The 21,068-nt window shown below is 43.1% G+C and overlaps 1 protein-coding gene across 3 annotated transcripts in view; it reads right to left on the bottom strand.

Moving 5' to 3' along the window:
* Positions 1-641: 641 nt before the first annotated feature.
* The window catches only part of LOC137432635 (uncharacterized), a 76,980-nt gene continuing 56,553 nt past the window's right edge, over positions 642-21,068 (bottom strand). For all 3 annotated transcript variants that reach the window (XM_068124719.2, XM_068124720.2, XM_068124721.2), the window contains 6 exons: positions 19,138-19,229; positions 14,323-14,377; positions 9,773-9,830; positions 6,788-6,866; positions 4,862-4,961; positions 642-1,938 (listed from right to left, as the gene is read on the bottom strand). In XM_068124719.2, coding sequence (XP_067980820.2) covers positions 1,802-1,938; positions 4,862-4,961; positions 6,788-6,866; positions 9,773-9,830; positions 14,323-14,377; positions 19,138-19,229 — 521 coding nt within the window. In that variant the 3' untranslated portion in view covers positions 642-1,801. The remainder of the gene's footprint in view (positions 1,939-4,861; positions 4,962-6,787; positions 6,867-9,772; positions 9,831-14,322; positions 14,378-19,137; positions 19,230-21,068) is intronic.

Below are 21,068 nucleotides of genomic sequence, written 5' to 3'. Positions count from 1 at the left end.
TCGCCACTCAGTCGGAAATCGACCTATAAAATGGAAATTTGAATACCTACATAGGACTTGTTTGGAAGAAGTTTGGGCCCTGGTATCATGCAAATCCTCTACTCCCTCACCCCTCTTATTGGGTTCCAAAAGCTAAAGTTTAAAAGTTTTAAAGAGATATGAAAATAAAATCAAACTACCTGCTGTGCTATGGAATTTCCTTGGCTGGATTGGCCTTGGCGTGAACCACCATGGTTGGATGTATAATGCGGTACTCGCACTGCTTGTGTGCGCAGCCCACATTGTCATGACGTCATGTGTGTGTGGTGTGTATCGCGTGTGGCCAGAGGATCGATAGCTAAATGCGTCAACCCAGGTTTCTTGCGCCTTTTGCATTACTGTTTCACATGGGTTTTGTTAAGGATTCTATATTTGTTTTGCCATGTAACTGCACAACACATATTTATTATTATTGATATTATAAACTATTTTTACATTGTAAGAATTCATTGGGTTTTTTATTTTTTCAATACTGTACTCTTAATGTTTTTCTTTGGTCGTCGACATGGCACGCTGTTTCGATGCGCTTCTGCTGAAAATGAAGGATTTGTTGTACGTGCCACTTGCACCTTGTTCATGCCCGGAAAGAATTGCTGCACCAGTAACAGAAAAACAAAAAAAACCTTTATTTCAAGAGCATATTGACCACGGATATACAATGTGGGCAATGCTGTGTTTGAAAGAAATAAATAATCATCAACAAAAGAAACATTTTTTTTTTTAATTATTGACTTTTTAATGTAAATGGATCATTGGGGATTAATGATATAATATATCCTATGATTTGTCATCGTGACATCGCAAAAAGCACTCCTGCAGGTACGTCGGTGAGAAATCTGGTGGAGTAGTCCAGGGAGCAGGGGAGGCTGAATTAAATGGCATGAAAAAAAAATTCCAAATTTGCTGTTCTGGCCGCATGGTCGTTCGTGGAAGGGAGACAGGTGAGGTCTCTCGTTACCCCTGTCGAAGTGCGGCCAACACACAACTTATCTTGAAATGCATCTCGTGAAACAAACGTTGTCCTGTGGTTTTCCATTTCGGTTTTTTGGAGAGAGCTCTGGTTCTTGGCAAAAATTGGATCCAGCAAACTGTGGTTGAGGGAATTTTAAGCTTGTGTGTCCCTTTCTTGCATTTACCAGTGGACATTTTAAAGATTCCATTGTTATTCCATTGTTAAACTACTTTTTTTCCTTTTTCTCGGAACCATTCCAATCTACAACTGTAACAGCTCTACACCTGGTTAACTGCAATTGGATAGATCCATTTCTTTCTAGTATCGAAGTAATCAATTTGCTGTAATTCCTTATTTTTGATTGTAGCCCTCTGAGATCATAAAATATTATATTCTTTGTAAATTTTGTCACCATTTCTCTTCAAGTACCTTCGAGAAACTGCAGGAGAAATGACAGGAAACTGGGCTTGTTATTAATTAGATTTGGTTGAAGTAGCAGTTTACCTGCATTACCCTTTTGGCAGGAAAGAGTGGCAAACACCAACAGTAAAAGGCCTCTGCAGAGTGGAGGTTCGTGTTGCTTTGTTGTTCTCTGCTTATCACCGGTCCACGTTTCCATCCCAGATCGTGGTCATTCACATATCTCACGAAAGCAAATGACTCATGGTGAACTTCACTGACATTTGGTCTTTGTTGACAAATTTGTCAGACTTCGAGCTGCAGTTGACTGACAGCAGTTGAAGTAAGTCAGTTTCAGACGATTTAAGGCATTCGGTAACTAACACGTTTGTCCTAGCATCTGTTGGCCATTCACTGCCTCTTCCCACCTTTTCCCCGGATGAACTGGCCAGCAACGATCGGAGCCCGATGCCGTAGTGTGGAGCATTGCCTGCCATCTTTGGCAATGACCCTCTTGCAGAGGCTAGCTACCTTACAGCCTTGAAGCACTGTGGGAGAAAGCAAAATAGGTTGCACCTTGTTAAAGGCTACTGTGATCTTGTTCAGGAATCAATGTGAATAACAAGCTTTACTTGCCTTTTTCAAATGGTTAGAGAAGTATGCAAAAATATATTTTCTATGTAACAATCTCTATCTCTCTCTCTCTCTATATACATATATATATATATATATATATATATATCTCTCTCTCTCTCTCTCTCTCTCTCTCTCACTCTCACTCCCACTCTCACTCTCACTCTCACTCTCACTCTCTCACTCTCTCACTCTCTCACTCTCACTCTCTCACTCTCACTCTCTCTCACACACACTCACACACTCACACACTCACACACACACACACACACACACACACACACACACACACACACACACACACACACACAACCGGTCAAAAGTTTTAGAACACCAATTTTTCCAGTTTTTATTGAAATTTACACAGTTTAATGTCCAGTGAATAACCTGAAATGGTACAAAGGTAAGCAGTAAACTGTTTGAGGTTTTAAAAAAGTTTAGGTTAGCAAAAATGGGAAAATATTGTAAATTGCAGTTACAGTATATTGTAAAAAAAGGCCTTCTTCAGGGAACAAGTAATGGGTTAACAACTTACAGCTGTTCTGCAGCAATGTAAGTAAATTAAGCCTTGAAAGTTGATGCAAACAATTCCTACAGGTGTCCCAACCTCTGCTGATTACTTGATTACAATCCCCCTGTCTGTATAAAAGCAGTATTGGAACAGACTGTTATTACACCCAATGAAGCATTATTTGGACAATATTGCACTGCAGGAAGTAGTATATTGGAAACTGGAGGAAACTCTGACAGGAAGAGGTCTGGCAGACCCAAAGCCACAACAGAATCAGAAGACAAGTTTCTGAGAGTCAACAGCTTGCGTGATAGGCGGCTCACAGGACAACAGCTTCAAGCACAGCTTAACACTGGTCGAAGTAAGCAAGTCTCAGTTTCAACTGTGAAGAGAAGACTTCGAGCTGCAGGTTTGACAGGTCGAGTGGCAGTAAGAAAGCCATTGCTAAGATGGCAAAATAAGAAAAAGAGGCTTGCCTGGGCCATGAAGCACCGCCAGTGGACTACTAAAGACTGGAAGAAGGTCTTATGGACCGATGAATCAAAATTTGAAATCTTTGGTTCATCATGCAGGGTTTTTGTATGCCGTCAAGTAGGCGAAAGGATGGTTCCTCCATGTGTGACACCAACTGTCAAACATGGAGGACGAAGCGTGATGGTCTGGTGCTCTTTTGCTGGATCAGGAGTCGGCGACTTACACAGAGTGACTGGCACCCTGAACCAAAAGGGCTGCCACAGCATTTTGCAGCGCCATGCAATACCCTCTGGTATACGCGTAGTTGGTCAGGGGTTCATCCTACAGCAAGATAATGACCCTAAACACACCTCCAGGCTATGTCAAAACTGCCTTCTCAGAAAAGAACAAGATGGTAGGCTTCAAATCATGGAATGGCCAGCACAGTCTCCAGACTTAAACCCCATCGAGCTGGTTTGGGATGAATTGGACAGAAAGGTGAAAGCAAAGCAACCTACAAGTGCAACACATTTGTGGGAACCTCTGCAGCAGTGTTGGGAAGAACTTCCCGAACAATATTTGATTTCCATTGTAGAAAGAATGCCACGAGTGTGTTCGGCGGTTATATCTGCAAAAGGTGGCTACTTTGCTGAGTCAAAAATTTAAATGAAATTTTGTGAAACAAAATGATTCTATGATTTCTTTTTTATCTCAAATTGTTTATTTGTTCTATGCTAAATTTCAGAGTACATTGAGACATTAAACTGCGTAAATTTCAATAAAAACTGGAAAAATTAAGGTGTTCTAAAACTTTTGACCGGTAGTGTATACACACACACACACACACACACACACGCACACACACACACACACACACACACACACACACACACACACACACACACACACATATATATATATATATATATATATTTATATATATATATATATATACACATACATACATACACACTGCTAATGACATGACCAATCCAAAGCGGAGATGGTGTTTTCTTATCTCTTGCTAGAAGCAGGCTCACCTTAAACCAATAATTGTAGGCCTGATGTGACATGACACAGCAGGGCCAAATAAGAACATTTGCCGGTTATCCATGGAATTTTTGGCCTTGTCATCCAGAAATGCCGCAGTTGATGTGAGAATTTTAATGAATATTTGAGGCTAACATCGATTAATTTATGAGCTGAGGTCCCATGACCTTGAAAAAGTCGTCGGAGTGCCATGTTGACATTTGTATGGGGAAATAGACCTGGCAGTGCCAACCTCTCTCCAGGCAGGCCATGAGGACATCAATTTGGAATTTGGTTGGGTTGTTGACAAGCACTGGCCAACGTTTTGAATGGTATTGAGATCTTCAACGTCGAGCAACGCATACGAGCAAGATGGAACACCTGACTGAACATCCCTCTGAAGGATGGAGGTGCTCGTTGATGCAATGCCCAACCTGTGAATCACCAAGATGACAGTTAATAACCGGGTCAGGAATCAAACCCACACTAGACAGCTCAAAGGTGAGGATGCTTCCTCTGAGCTATCCTACCAACTCATATATGGATCGACTCCTAATATAAAGTGAACAGAGCCCATAATTTCAATTTCCAAATGCTGATTGAGGTTAAATAGGTTTTCTGAAGAACTGATATTTTAATGAATGGCTTCAATGTCTGGAACGGTAAGTGTTGGATAACTTGAGCGTACGTGTAGATTGTCGAGATCATATTTTGTACTGACATGGCGATGTAGACAATAATCATGCATAGCGACACAATTTGTGCAATTGTAGGATCTGTGTGTTTTATGATTGCTGATCTGCCAACATCGCATTCCCCATCGTACATGGAGCTGAAGCCCTCACCTGTGCGTCCTGCTGCCATGCTCAGGTCTTCAGGCAACTCTTGTGCCTGGCCTTTGGGCTTATCCAATAAAGACTTCTTGGTGGAGTTCGGTGACCCATCCTGTATACAAAGTACAACAGGATTAGGTAGTAACTCAACATGCATAAAGCAACGCTAAGCTTAGACAAGGTGGATACAGAAAGAAACTCCAAAGAGGGAAAACTGGAAAATGTGGAAGGTGGGCTTGGGGTGAGTTAACAGCGGTATAAAAGATTATGGTTTTGGAATGGGAACCATCTGAGATGGTGGTGGACAGCTGTTTTGGAGACCTGGGAAAATGGGATTGAAGAGAATGTGGAAGTTGCTTCCACAGGCAGGAAAAAAGAGGAACGAATGAGTAGAGGTGAGTCGTTTAAAATTTGCACTCAAGAAGCGCATTGGTATCATCAAAACACTATGGCAATCGTTAAATTGTTGCGTTCCTCGGGTAATTGGTGAGAGTTCGGTGGCTTTATTTAGAAAGACTTAGTGTTACCGGTGAGACCAAAAATTTTTACATAAGCGCCATTTCCTGTCGGCCAATTTGGCAATATCCTCAATCCCAAAAGAGTATGTTTAAAAAAAAAAAAAATGCTGTATATCACAAAAAGAGGCTACCAGGCAAGTGGTATTTTGAAACCTGTGGTGCAAATTGACACTTTTATTGCAACTGCTAACAACCACATTCATAGCTGGTAGTCACGTTTAACAGGTGCTCATCAAAGGAAATATGTCTTGGCATTCACTAGCTCATCGGCAATGCAGGGCGGTCACTCAAGACGAAACACAAAGAGAGAGAGAGAGGGGGGTGAGGAAACACAAAGAGAGAGAGGGGGGTGAGGAAGCACAAAGAGAGAGAGTGGGGTGAGGAAGCACAAAGAGAGAGAGTGGGGTGAGGAAACAAAGAGAGAGAGGAGGGGTGAGGAAGCACAAATAAAAAGAGGGGGGTGAGGAAGCACAAAGAGAGAGAGAGGGGGGTGAGGAAGCACAAAGAGAGAGTGGGGTGAGGAAACAAAGAGAGAGAGAGGGGGGTGAGGAAAACACAAAGAGAGAGAGGGGGTGAGGAAGCACAAAGAGAGAGAGGGGGGTGAGGCAACACAAAGAGAGAGAGGGGGGGTGAGGCAACACAAAGAGAGAGAGGGGGGGTGAGGAAGCACAAAGAGAGAGAGGGGGGTGAGGCAACACAAAGAGAGAGAGGGGGGGGTGAGGAAACACAAAGAGAGAGAGGGGGGGTGAGGAAACACAAAGAGAGAGAGGGGGGTGAGGAACCACAAAGAGAGATTGGGGTGAGGAAGCACAAAGAGAGAGAGTGGGGTGAGGAAACACAAAGAGAGAGAGCAGGGGTGAGGAAGCACAAAGAGAGAGAGGGGGGGTGAGGAAACACAAAGAGAGAGAGGGGGGTGAGGAAGCACAAAGAGAGAGAGGGGGTGAGGAAGCACAAAGAGAGAGAGGGGGTGAGGAAGCACAAAGAGAGAGGGGGGTGAGGAACCACAAAGAGAGAGTGGGGTGAGGAAGCACAAAGAGAGAGAGTGGGGTGAGGAAACACAAAGAGAGAGAGCAGGGGTGAGGAAGCACAAAGAGAGAGAGAGGGGGGTGAGGAAGCACAAAGAGAGAGGGGTGAGGAAGCACAAAGAGGCGGGGGGGGGGGGGGTCAGGAAAATTTGGGAAGATATGATTGCATCAATTTGTCGTGTCCACTCAAATCGCAAAAAAGCTCACAAAACAGTTCAAAAACACGATCTGAGAACACACTTGGAAATAGTGGTCATGGTCCTCGGAATCTCGGTTGAACTTTCAGATGATCTCTCTGACCAACAGCAACAACTCTAACCCTAACAACTTCCTGGTTGTTTGTGCGTGTGTTCCTCCTACATTCTGATCAGCGTGGGTTTGGTTTGTACACAAACCTGCAGAAATCCTTGTCCATCGTCGAGTTCCACATCACCAGACAATTTCCGCTTCCTTTTTCCCTCATTGCCATCATTGCTGGAAAAACAAATGGCTGATCAATACATTTCCACCATGTGTTGGTCATGATGCTACTACTTCACAGTTGAGCGAATTTAAGCTTAACTTTAGGATGGGACAAATCGTTGTGGACCCAGATGGAATTAAAGGAAGATGGAAGAGATATATGGCAATGCTGTTGAATGCAGAGAATTAATGGGATGGCAACATAGAGAGTAACCCAGTTTTAGGACCGGCAGAGAAGATAACCGAGAAGGAAGTTGAGGAAGCGATAAAAGCAATGAAGAGTAGAAAAGCGGGAGGGCCGACGGGAGTTGTGGGAGATATGTTGAAGGCAGCAGGAAGTTGGGGTGTGAAGAGAATGACGGAGATCTATAATCTGGTGATGAAAGAAGGCCGCATTCCAGTGGATTGGGAACTGAGTACCCTCGTCCCTCTAAACAAGGGGAAAGGTGACCCTCTGGACTGTGGCTCGTATTGAGCGATAAAGTTATTGGAGCATGTAATGAAGGTATTGGAAAGGGTGTTGGAGAGGAGGATAAGGAAGAAAGTGAAGATTGACGAAATGCAGTTTGGATTTATGCCAGGAAGAGGAACGACAGACGCGCTTTTTATTGTGAGGCAGTTGCAGGAGAAGTACATGGAGAAGAGGAAGAAGTTGTTTCTTGGGTTTCTTGATCTGGAGAAAGCATTCGATAGGGTTCTACGTGAAGTATTGACATGGGCATCGAGGAAGTTAGGAGTGGAGGAATGGTTGATCAGAGTAGTGATGGCAATGTACAAAAGAGTGCGCACAGCTGTAAGGACGAAGGACGGGAACAGTGGTGAGTTTGAGGTGAAGGTGGGAGTGCATCAGGGGTCGGTACTAAGTCCACTACTATTTGTAGCTGTGATGGAGGTGCTGGCTCGGAACGTAAAGGAGGGTTTTCCGTGGGAGTTGTATGCAGATGATCTGGTGTTAATTGCGGAAAGTATGGATGGACTGATGGAAAAGATGAACAAGTGGAAGGAATGTATGGAGACAAAAGGTCTGAAGGTGAATATCGGAAAAACAAAGGTGATGGCAAGTGGTAAAGCTTGTGGTGAGGTGGAAAGAACTGGGAAGTGGCTGTGTGCAGGAAGGGTGTCGGAGTGAATTCCATTCAATGTACAATGTGCGCTGAGTGGGTTCATCAAAAATGTAGTGGTTTGAGAGGGTCATTAACTAGTGTGGCAGCTACATTCAAGTGTAATGTGTGCACAGAGGGAGCTGCAGATGGAGGAAATGTTGAGTTGGATCTTGGAGACGGCGTGAAGCTGGAAGGTGTGAAAACATTTTGTTACCTAGGAGACATGCTGAATGGAGAAGGTGGATCAGACTCGGCAAAAGTTGCTGGAGTGAGATGTGCATGGAAGAGGTTTCGGGAACTGAGTGGCGTGCTGACGAGGAGGGGAGTGTCATTGAAGCTGAAGGGAAAGGTGTATGCTGCATGTGTGAGAAGTGTTGTGATTTATGGGAGCGAGACATGGGTAATGAACGTAGAGCAGCAACGAAGGCTGGAAAGGGTGGAAATGCGAATGGTTCGGTGGATGTGTGAAGTATCGTTGAGAGAGAGGAAGACAAATGATGAATTGCTAAAGGTAATGGGAATAGAGCCTGTGATGGATGCTGTGAAGAGAAACAGGTTGAGCTGGTTTGGTCATGTGTTGAGGAAGGATGAAAGTGACTGGTTGAGAAGAGTGATGGAAATGAATGTAGAAGGAAGTAGAGGACGGGGAAGACCAAGAAAGACTTGGCTAAAGATGGTCGAAGAAGAAATGCGGGCAAGGGGGTTAACAAGGGGAGATGCAGAAAATAGGGCAAAATGGAGAAGATTGTCACTGGGACCGCAAGGCTAACCCCTGCTCTTGCAGGGAAAATGGCCTTGAAATGCCTGTTGTTGTTGTTTAGGATGCAAAATCAATTCAACATAAATAACTACCAACTCGAATTGTTTCATCAAATTATGTCGGTATGTGGAGAGGACACCTGTGAAGTTTGAGGGAGTGAGGATGGATTTAACCCAGATACATGACACTTTCCCGACATTTCTGCTAAACACTATGTACCTTAATTGAGATTTGAGGTCATTCAGAAACATCAGTCTTGTTCAAATCTCCATAAGAGTCCAAATTAACAAAAACTAGAGTTTAACACCAAAAATGTTTGGGAAACGAGGTGCCACTGGCGTTTTGAGCACCAGCCCTTCATCTAGCACCTCGTCGTTCAGGACGGTAACCACAACCTTTCAACTTGTAAAATAAATTGTTGATCTTGCCCACTGGATAAAGACCGTTACGAGCTTTCACAAGATCTAACAAGAAAAATAGCAATCAGATATTGCAAACCCTCACCAGGATGTATTTTCAGTGGTATTTAAGGCTTTTGTGTTAAAACAAATATGGCGGCCGAACCACGTGACAGACGACGTCATTATTATTATTTTTCTAAACTACTTTATTCTGAGATTATGCTCAAGAAATTTCATCTTGATCGGATGAAGTTTTGTACTTGTAGAATTATGACGTCATAATGGAGGCACCTATGACATCATCATTAATGTATTTTATTCCCCATGGAGAGTTCTTTACAAAGCCATGTCTCAATTTTTTATATTAAGCACTTTTCGAGATATAGAGGTGCAAAGTTTTTCGATTTTTCAAAGATGGCGGCCGAACCACGTGACCTATGACGTCATAATTATCATTAAAAAATTCTACAGGTGGAGTTGCACCGATGGTGAAAATTTACTGTCAATCGGACCAACGGTTGCAGAGAAAATCATATTTATTCTGTGCGGACAAACAGACAGACAGACAAACAAACGGACTCAAATGCAATACCCTCTCCTCTGGCGAGGGTAATGAACAATGAAACAAGACAATTGAACAATGAAACGACTTACCAGTGGGGCGATGCTGACAATTCGTTTTCCCCATTTGTAGTATCGTTTGGTGAGTCAGCTGGCAATTGGGGGAGATGGAAACATGTTAGGAATTTTGGGACCTAGCATATATATTTGAGCACATCATTTAAATGATTCTAAAAGGGCTAAGGGTGGATACGGAAGGGGAGCAGTAAGCAGACAGTACAGTGCCAAGCATCTATTGGTAAAGCTAACAGGGTTTAGGTTGTATTAGTTGGGGGATAAATTATAAATCAAAAGTAAGACATAGTGTTAACACTGTGCAGGACGTTTGTGAGGCCTTATCTGGAATATTGTGTCGAGTTTTGATCACCACACCTGAGAAAAGACACCACTGCCCTCGAGAGGGTTCAGCATAGAGCTACTAGATTGGTACCGGGCCTAGCTCGACTAAGCTAAGAGTGGCTGAAGGAGGCAGGACTCCATTATCAGAATGGATGCGATTGCCAAAGGATCTGAAAGAGATGTTTAATATAATGAAAGGTATTGCCAAAATAAGTGCAGATTCGTTTTTCAACAGAATGGACACTGACAGGACAAAGGGGCCACAGCCTTGGAGTAGAAAAGAGGAGAGTTAAGATGGTATTAAGGTGGGGTCTTTCATGCGGAGAGTGATAAATGCAGAAAATTGTCGACTTCTTAAGGTAGTGACAGCAGATCGTTTTGCAATTGAATTTGACAGCTATCTCGAAGTAGTGGGAACTTAGACATTAGCAAAATTGTGCAGGCCCTATAATGTCCTCCTGCGGTGAAGTTCCTTGTAAATCCTTGGGAAGGCCATTTTGTTGGGCTGATGGAGGCAACTAAAACGGCTTTCGAGAAAGACTGAAAATTGTGACCGTGCGGATTCTATACAAAATTGCTTCTCAGGGAGGAGGAAGATGATGGAGGAAGGAAGGGATATACTGATAGTGGGAGTGTGGGACATGAGTGACCATGAGGCTGTGAGGAGTGGAATTATCAGGAGATAGCAGTATGCTGCAACCTTGAAGCACTGGAGGAAATAATGGCCGTGATTCCATAGGTGGTAGAAAAGAGAAAGTATGAAATGAAGTTTCAAAGGTGAATGAAAGTTTGCATCCTGACATTGCTCTGAAACCCGAGCAGACGGTGCAGGGATGTACGGAAGATCGAAGAAATCCTAAAGGTCTTTGATGTGGTTTGTGCATTGATGTTATGGTAAGTAAACTAACTATTCAAAACTTTCACGTATACTATCGAGGAGTAAGATGTGGGATGCAGGGTGGATTGGTCCACAAGGGGGCGAAATACTCCATTGTACAGAGTAGCCACCAAAGAACGGTACCGATCTGACTTTTCTCATAACTTCCTCCATACTAATGATATCCTCTTACTTTTTGCAGGTGGGCAAAGGGGAGTTCGTGTATAGTCAGCAGATTTAGATGTGCCCTTCAGTGTATAGGTCGACATCTGGAGCATGTGCTCTAACCTCAATCAAATCAACGATTTGGAAGATATCCATCTGAAACTTTCCATAGTGTTCATTCATACATCAGTGAAGCAAATGACGGCCCTTCGACATGATGGGCCGTGCTCGGTCTTAGATGTTTCGATTTCAGATCACGGGGGCTCCCAGGGGTGTCGCACCAAATCAGCAGTGGTCGGAACCACAACTTCAAGAGATGACCGTCAGACCACTCGGGGATATTTATTTTAATTTATAACTTGCAAGTGATTAACAGTTTGGCACCTTGAAAAAATGAATTTGGATGTTAGAGAATGACCAACGAGTAAGACCATAAGAGGGCAGGTTATAAATGTCGAGGAGATGAGAGTAATCATTATGAAATCAAGAGCCAAACATCTTCCATTGGTTCACTTGTCTTTATCATGTCCATGTCACATTGTCAGTAAAGACCGAGCAGGCTTATGAATGACCTTCAAGATGCTTGCCCTGCTGGATCTACCTTGTGTTGTGTCCATAACTTAATGATCGACTTAAATTCCCTCAAGGCCAATTAAGATATGCACTAAAATACCGTGTGTGTGCGCGTGTGTGTGTGTGTGTGTGTGTGTGTGTGTGTGTGTGTGTGTATGTGTGTGTGTGTGTGTGTGTGTGTGTGTGTGTGTGTGTGTGTGTGTGTGTGTGTGTGTGTGTGTCAGATCTGCTATACCATGGGGACTGTTTTGAAGTTTACAAGTTAAATAAAGTTGAATATAGGATGTTGTGAAATTAACATAATTTACAGCAATCCTTTAAATTATACTATATTTTAGGAAAAGCCAATACTGTACAATTAAGTGTGTGTGTGTGTGCATGCATGTATGTATACACACCCTGTTAATCGAGTAATAAACAAGCAAGAGCAGATCCGGTCTTGCTTGTTTATTACTGGATTAGGCGGGTAGCTTTAGTTACTTTTCTGGTTGGATGTGCCTTTTATATATATATACAGACTTGGCATTTAATATGGAATATTTTTTTTGTGGGGGTGAACTTACTTTTCAAGATGACTTAGAACCAAAAGTTCATTGGAATTATGTTGAAATTATTCTAGATTTTGTTAATGTGACCTTTAAAAGAAACAAAAACCACATTTGACATTTCGAAGCAAATAAATTGATCCTTGAAAGTGATGTAAACTGATATCGAACTCAATTCACGGACAGTACTGTGGTTAAACTTCTGTGCGTTTTCCAGAAGTATCTCTTTATTTTGCACATTAGCCAAAAATTTTTTTTATCAAAAACAAAAGTTAAATTACGACTGGGATTACGGACAGTAAAATTACAGTTCAGTACTTCGTGTAACCCCCACGAGCATTCAGGAGAGCACGTACACGTTGAGGAATGCTGTTCACGAGATTTGCCAAGGTTTGGACAGGAATCGCTTGCCATGCAGTGACAATAGCCTGCTGCAAGTCACGCACAGAGGTCGGCTGCTGGTCCAAGTGGTCGATTTGACACGTTAATTCTGCCCACAAGTTCTCTATCGGATTCATATCCGGGGACATGGCAGGCCACTCCATATGCTCTGCACCATGGTCAGCAAGAAAGTGTCGGATCATGCGAGCACGATGAGGCCGTGCATTGTCATCTTGGAAGACAAAGTTTCCTCGAAAGGCTGCACGAACAAATGGAAGCAATGTTTCTTCCAGAATGGCCCTGTGCTTGAACTGGTTCAGGTTTCCATTCAGAACAACCAGGTCAGTTTTGCCCCCTGCATGAAAAGCAGCCCAAACAGTCACTCCACCACCTCCAGCTTGGACTCTTGGCACTATACAGTCTTCATTGTAGGCTTCATGCACTTGTCTGCGCACTCGGAAGTGGCCATATTGACGATAGACCAGAAATCTAGACTTGTCACTGTAGATCACGTGATTCCAGTGTCCTGGCTGCCATTGACGGTGCTCTCTGGCCCACTGCAATCGGCGCTGGCGGTGTTGTCTGGTCAGACGTGGCTTTCTCAGGGGACGTCTGGCACGATAGCCTGCTTGAACCAGTCGTTGGTTGACTAGCCTTCTGGATACAGGCACATTTGTCAGTTGCTGCCACTCAGCCCTAAGCCGATTAGCTGACTTGGTACGGCCATTGCGGACTAACCGGTGCAGCTGGCGATCATCCCTCCTTGTGGTTCTACGTGGACGTTCTGGCCTCGGTATTGGAGTAGGGACACCCCTCTGAGCATTTCTTTTCAGGATCTTTGACACCTGACCTTGAGTGATGCCATACTGTCGAGCAATAGCACGCTGTTTCATGCCGGAATTTCGTAAAGCCACCACTAAATGACAAACAGCATTGTCGAGTTGACGGACCATCTCCAGAGGAAGCGGCAATAACTTTTGTAGATGTGCAGCAGTTGTTTTCCACTAATACAAAACGCAACAACCCTTATATACCCGATTGTGAAGCCAATCGTCAAATGTACCTGTCTGTACATTTTGTCACGCCAACTGTGATATAATCCTGTTGTTGACTTCTTGCTGCGACAGACAATCAGTGACATGGTTCTTTTAACAAAGAAATCACCGAAGCGTAAAAGAAACTCACCAGATTGATATGCCGAGTTCAGAAAGTAAACCCAAGTCAAGAAAAAAAAAATATTCCATATTAAATGCCAAGTCTGTATATTTGCACACATAGCTAAATAGCAGAGAGTGGCGATGTTGTGTTACTAATAAATGGTTGCACGTGACTGGTCAGCTGTTGCTCATAAAGTAGTTGTGTGTGTGTGTGTGTGTGTGTGTGTGTGTGTGTGTGTGTGTGTGTGTGTGTGTGTGTGTGTGTGTGTGTGTGTGTGTGTGTGTGTGTGTGTGTGTGTGTGTGTGAGACAGACAGACAGACAGACAGAGACAGAGACACAGAGAGAGAGACAGAGAGTGAAAGATTTCGATGGATTTCCAGACTAATAACGGCATGTAAAATTTAAAGCATATGAGGACAGGGTAAACTTCATTCCTTTGGCTCATGAGTATGATGTTGTATGCAGCATTTATTGCAATGAAAGATGACTCAGTCATTATCGGCCAAGAGACATTTCTCTCCACCCTTCTTCCTGCCCCCCTTACTTGCTGCATAGGGTGCATTGCCATCTTCATAATGCATCTGGTCTTCCTTGTTTGTCTGGAAGAAAGAAAGAAAGAAATGGAATATTCTTTTAAAAACAAGACTAAAATCTTCCGTTTGTGTGTAAATTCCACGTATTTATCCAAGCTCCGCGCTAAGCCTAAAGCCTAACGGACCTGCAGCAGTTGGTCACGCGTGTCACTTTGTATAACTTGACACCCATTCCAGATAAAGCAGGAGATTGCCATCTGCTGCTGGGCAGCGATCGGAACACGAGTGCTTAATCCGCCCCCGGCAAAGAAGTGCTGCCCATGGCTTAACTCTCAGGAAGGTAAACGCTTTCTTTCTGCCCAGAATAGTTATAATTTCATTGTAATTGTTTGTATAAAGAGATTAAAGGGAAATTTTGCTTTCCAGTTTGAGATGAGTCAAATGAATCAAATTCCACAATCAGAACAAATGCACACATACCAGAGTTTGACAATAGTCATGCAAGTACAGACATTTTACTGTGAGTAGAGCTGGAACATCGTTATTGATTGCAATTTTGACGGTAATAATCACCGAAATAATGTTACACTTCCAGTTCCCATGAAGCAACAACAACAACAACAACAACAACAACAACATGCATTTTAAGGCCATTTTCCCTGCTAGAGCGGGGGTTAGCCTTGCGGTCCCCATGACAATCTTCTCCATTTCGCCCTATTTTCTGCATCTCCCCTTGTTAACCCCCTTGCCCGCATTTCTTCTTCCACCATCTTTAGCCAAGTCTTTCTCGGTCTTCCCCGTCCTCTACTTCCTTCTACATTCATTTCCATCACTCTTCTCAACCAGTCACTTTCATCCTTCCTCAATACATGACCAAACCATCTCAACCTGTTCCTCTTCACAGCATCAATCACAGGCTCTATTCCCATCATCTTTTGCAATTCATCATTTGTCTTCCTATCTCTCAACGATACTCCGCACATCCACCGAACCATTCGCATTTCCACCCTTTCCAGCCTTCGTTGCTGCTCTACGTTCATGACACATGTCTCGCTCCCATAAATCATAACACTTCTCACACATACAGCATACACATTTCCCTTCAGCATACACCATGAAACTGAAAAGGAAATTTGTAATGGAATCTTTTCGCAGAATGGCCTCTAAAGGTGGTTTTAATCTTTAGCAGAAATTTTATACGCGGAACGTATTTCAAGTGTTCCGTCACAATCTTCAGCCCAACGTGCATCAATTTTTTTGCAAATGAAGCGTCATGATTCAGTTGTCGAAACCTCTCTGGTTACCAGCAATGTGAAAGTGGCAAGGCAACAGGGTGCGGCACTCGGTTGTGGGACCATCTACCTATTATGCCTGCGAAATATGCTGGATCTTGACCTCCAATTAACACTCCTTCCAGTACTTAAAAAAAAAAAACATACTCCTTTCTCTTATCATACTCTTACCCCTACCCTTCCTTTTCCAAACTCTGTCCCCATAGGTTCATCAAATTTTCTTATTTAAAGATTGCATGTCTTTTGTAAACATCACAAGTATACAGGGCGTTCCAAAAAAAACCTGAACAACTCTGGTTGTTAATATATTTAGTACCACAAATGACAACAATCCCCTTTGTTTTATATGATACAGAAACTCATAAAGTTTTCTTTATTTTCACGTTTAATGCAAAAGAAAATGGCGCCTCCACAGGAGAAAGATCGGTGCATTGAATGGTTGATGCAGACGAGATCCGACATGCAAGTTCAGTGTAATTTTCCTACAAGGAATGGAAGGAATCCGCCATTGCGGACTAGTATCAGAGAGTGGTACAAGAGGGTTAAGGACACTAGAAATTGTCGGAAACGGCAAAGTACCGGTCGACCAAGCATAAGAGCAGCAGACGTTGAACGAGTGTGTTCATTGAGTAATACGTTAAACGAGTGGCAAACGTTGAATGAGTGGCAAACCTGCATTTCAACAAAGTTCCAGAAATTTAATCCTATGCACATTCAGAGAACGGGGACGACCAACCACCACAACACACAGAATTTTGCATAAAATACTGAAGCTTTATTCCTTCAAGGTGCAGATTCTGCAGGAACTCAAACTAAATGACAGACCCAAACGCAAGGTGTTTGCCTTGGAAATGCTCAGTCGCATAGAGGATGACGAAGATTACCTGAGAAAGGTCATGTTCTCAGACAAAGATCTCAGATTCAGACAAAGAAGGTCAACTGGCACAATGCGAGTATCTGGGGCTCTGAAAACACCCACTTGGTCATTGAACACATATATGCAACAGTCAAAAGGTCAATGTGTGATGTGGCCTTCTCCATACCCACTTGTTGGGTCCGTTTTTCTTTGTGGAGGAAACAGTGACCTCAACAATTTACATGAACATGTTAGAAGGATTCACCTTCCCACAGATTGAAGACCTGCAACTTGATATCATTTTTCAACAGGATGGCGCTCCCCCTCATTGGGCCTTAGTTGTACGAGTCATCCCAAATGAAAAACTTCCAAGCCACTGGACTGACCCAGACAGACCAACAGCCTGGCCCCCACGATCAACAGACATAACCCCCCTTGATTTTTTTTTTCTGTGGGGATTTGTCAAAGATATTCTCTACAACACCAAGGTGGCAAACCTGCAGGAACTTCGTTCTCGCATTACAGCTGCATGTACACTGGTGGATGCAAACATGCTGAGCAGAACATGGCAAGAACTCGGGTACCAACTTGATGTCCTGCTCACAACAAACAGAGCTCCACAACCTTTGGTTACAGTATGAATGATCGTTTTAAGGCCATTTTCCCCGCTAGAGCGGGGGTTAGCCTTGCGGGTCCCATGACAATCATGGTTCCCTGTTTGAGGCAATGTTTTTATGGCCGGATGCCCTTCCTGACGCCAACCCTTGGTCGCCTCTTACGATGCGCAGGGATACGGTGTACCTATTCTAAATGGGGTACACACCGTGATCATTCATCCCAGCAAGCTGGTACTCAATTTGCCAACCTCGGAAGGATGACAGGCTGAGTCAACCCCCCTGCTGTTAATTCAGCGATCGACCGGGATTCGAACCCAGGATCCTAGGATCCCAAACCGGCACCCTAACCGCTAAGCCAACACCAACAGTATATGTTTGCATTTTACTTGCAGAGTAAATGCAATAAAAACAAGAAAGGGCAATCAGAGATTGCAGACCCTCGCTAGAACTTGTTTTGTGTGCCAAATGAATGGAAGGGTGTACTAAGTGAAATGTCATTAATTGCAAATGAAAGGTCTAAGTGGTCTAGTTGTAAATGTGCAATGGTCAAAGGTCTGAAAAGTTGTATAGGTCAAATGGTCTAAAGATTGAAAGGTCTGAAAAGGTCTAAAGGGTCAAAATTTTCTGAATGGGAGGGACTAAAGGGTCTTAAAACATCTAAAAAGAGTCTACAGGTCAAATGGGTCTATAAGGTTTTAAAAGGTCTATAAGGTATAAAACTGATAGGCTAGATCTGGATTCGGATCTGAACCAAAATCCAATCGGCTTGTTCTTGTAAACCACCCAATTCATCCACCAAATTTTGTCATAATCCATCCACAAATTTTTGAAACATCATATCATTCTTGTCTGCATGTCTCAATGATGAAGAATCCCTTAAAATTTTAACAATTCTCATATCCATATCCAGATCCTCAACAAAATTGAATAAATTTCTCCTTGTCACACACCCAACGTGTCCACCAAGTTTTGTCTGAATCAGTCTATAACTTTTTGAGATATATCCTGCTCACAGACAAACAAACAGACACGGATGAAAACATTTAACCTCTTTCCACCTTGGATGATGGAGGTAAAAATTACCATACAAGAGATTTACTTCCATCAAGCAAAAGTATCCAAGCAAAATGGGTGGTTACAAAATGCTGGTAATTTCACTTGAGAGTGAAACTGTTGCTTCATACGTGCTATTTTGAGCTTATCTAAAACCGCTTAGGCTGGGTATACTGAAATTGCAATGTACAATTAACGTTTCTTACACCATGTGTGGATATTAACGTATCATCAAAATGGTAGGTTATCATGTGCTGGCAACCTGGGAAAAATTCATATTTCTGCCCTCCTTCATTCCCTCTCCTCCCAACCTGCCATCCTCCCCCCGACCCATCCCTCGCCCACCCCCTCAACCCTCTCCTTCCCTCCCTGCTGTACCAACCCATTGACTTTCCTCACTGACTCATGTCTGCCTGCATCGTGTGTGTGTGTGTGTGTGTGTGTGTGTGTGTGTGTGTGTGTGTGTGTGTGTGTGTGTGTGTGTGTGTGTGTGTGTGTGTGTGTGTCTGTGTCTCTGTGTGTGTACCTCTGCCGATTTTCCAACCACCCTTCCCTCTCTGTCATTCAGTGCTATAATGAGACGACCTTGGTATTCAAACAATGTTTTCAGAACTACTACTCCCTCGTGCTAAGTGTTTCTGTTCCATCAGGCATTAGCAAAGTGATTCAAAATGAATGGTTGTTTGGGTGCAGTTGCAGGGTCACTCGAATCCCACGCTGGAATTGAGTGCCCTCCATGGGGAGAGTTAATCCTGCATCATTTTGTTAAAGTGTCAACTCCAATCTTTATTTATTATTCCCGTGCCTTTTTATCATCAAATAAAGAGATTTCATTACCACTGATGCTGGGTGGTCTGAAAACGAACACCCTAAAAAGTAAATTGCATAAACCGTGCGCTATTGGATTTCACAAATTAAATAACCGACACGCACATCCTCTTCATCACAAACCAAGAATGCTGCCAATAACCGTGATGAAGCGTGAGGGCCGAATGCCCATGTACTTGCCGGCGAGTACTGGGAATGCGGAGAGATTGTTCCATTCGTGGGAGTGCTCGTCTGGTTCCTGTCCATTTTCACCACTCCTTCGTCGCCCATCTCTGCGCATGCGTGCAGAGCGACAAACATGAAAGACTTTCACAAAATACCCTCCCTGCACAAAAGTTTTGCTGCAATTAAAAAAAAATTGTCATCAAGGAAGGTGAATTCATTGTGGGGTTGGGGTGTACGGGGGAGGCGGAGGAGGAGAGAATGGTAGTTCCCGCTTGCTGAGAATGAAAATTTTCATGTTTTCTATTAGGCTCCGGGCCAGGTATGGTCCATCTGCACCCCCCCCCACAACTCTCCGACCCTGGGTTTTTCTGAACCATTGGGGTGTCCTGGGGTGGAAATCAACTGGTAACAGTAAATAAACTTGGACTCACTACCCATTTGGTACCTATATTGGATGGTACCCTCAAAACAGCATATTTTTAAATCCGCGTTGCGCCATATTCGACACACGTGTTCTTTTGGTATTTGTGCCTGCTAATATTAACTCAGAATAAAAAGTTATATACCAAAAGAAAGCTGTTCATCTACTGATCATCATAGAATATTGACACATTACTTATAATGGTACCTTAATGGTCATAACTAGTGCTGAATAGCAGTACCCCACTTTAACGTAACATAATTCGGTATCGACCGTACTATTTCATCTTACACACATAATATGAACACATTACACCTGATATGCTTACATATATATTTTATTGGCTTTCTCCTGTATATCAGCTTTAATTTGATACCAGATACATCCCCATAGCTTCAATTCTCTTTTTTATACAGCGTGTCAAAGATACTACCGGTATGGGGTGATATTGTAGGCGATGCTGCATTTGTCAATTTACAAATGCTGCCACGTATATCATGTACATATATGTTGGACACATGACAAAATCTATGTATTGTTAATATGTGTTACTTAATATATTGTTGTATTGATGTATCACTGTAGTTTATTGCAGGAATTTTGACGAAAATGGCATGCAGATCCTTCCATGTTTGTATCCTGCGTAAATTGAGATCATCAGATTGTACAATTATGTTATTTAAGTGTCTCTTACAGCGACAGAACGAGTCAATTAGTTAAGTTAAACACCTTTTTTTACATAGTTAAGTATGCAATATAAGATATTTTTTATAATTAAGATGCAATTTATAATAATTATTCAGCTTGGTACTTACCAATATTTTGATGTGTTTTGCAGGTGAAGTAACAACGCTAATATGGAACATCCGGCGCGAGCGAAACGTACACGTGAGAGTGAACAACCACCCATTGTGTGCATAACTCATGTAAAGGGACTGAGCTATGGAGAGTTGCACTTGTTATCTGGACTCAAAAATTCTGAGAAGAAATTGGCCAAGCTGCAGGAGGTCAAAGAAAGACGCCTTGCACAACCCCCACAGTCTCCGCATATGATGAAGGACACATGTGATTTGGTCCCTGAATCTCTGGCCGAACACCATGGTTTCCACTGGGAGTGTTACAAGCGTTTCACGATGAACTTAGACAGACTGAACCCTCCTACTGCAGGTACATCTGAAACAACTGGTGCCACAACTCAGCGGATGGCCCGTACTAGTTCTGGTGACAAGATCATATTTAAGCCAGACTGTATCTTCTGTTCTTCGGAAAGTCGTAAAAAAGTGAAAGTGCATGGCAGTTGGACTACCCAGGGGATGAGCCAGTTCGAGTATGAAGGCTGGAAGCCGGTACTGGAGATGGCTGAAATGAAGCAAGATGAAACGCTCTTAATGAGGATCCGAGGCCATGATCTTTTTGCCTCTGAGGCAAAGTTCCACAAAACTTGCCGTATGAAATATATGCAAAAGCCAGAGAAATGGCGCAGTACTGACGAAGAGGCACAGCACCATCAAGGAGAATTAGAAGA

Source organism: Myxine glutinosa, chromosome 8 (genome assembly GCF_964187855.1).
Source record: "Myxine glutinosa chromosome 8, kmMyxGlut1.1, whole genome shotgun sequence".
Taxonomy (NCBI): Eukaryota; Metazoa; Chordata; class Myxini; order Myxiniformes; family Myxinidae; genus Myxine; species Myxine glutinosa.
The sequence above is the reverse complement of the archived record's forward strand: the minus strand, read 5'-3'. Positions and strand labels throughout refer to the sequence as shown.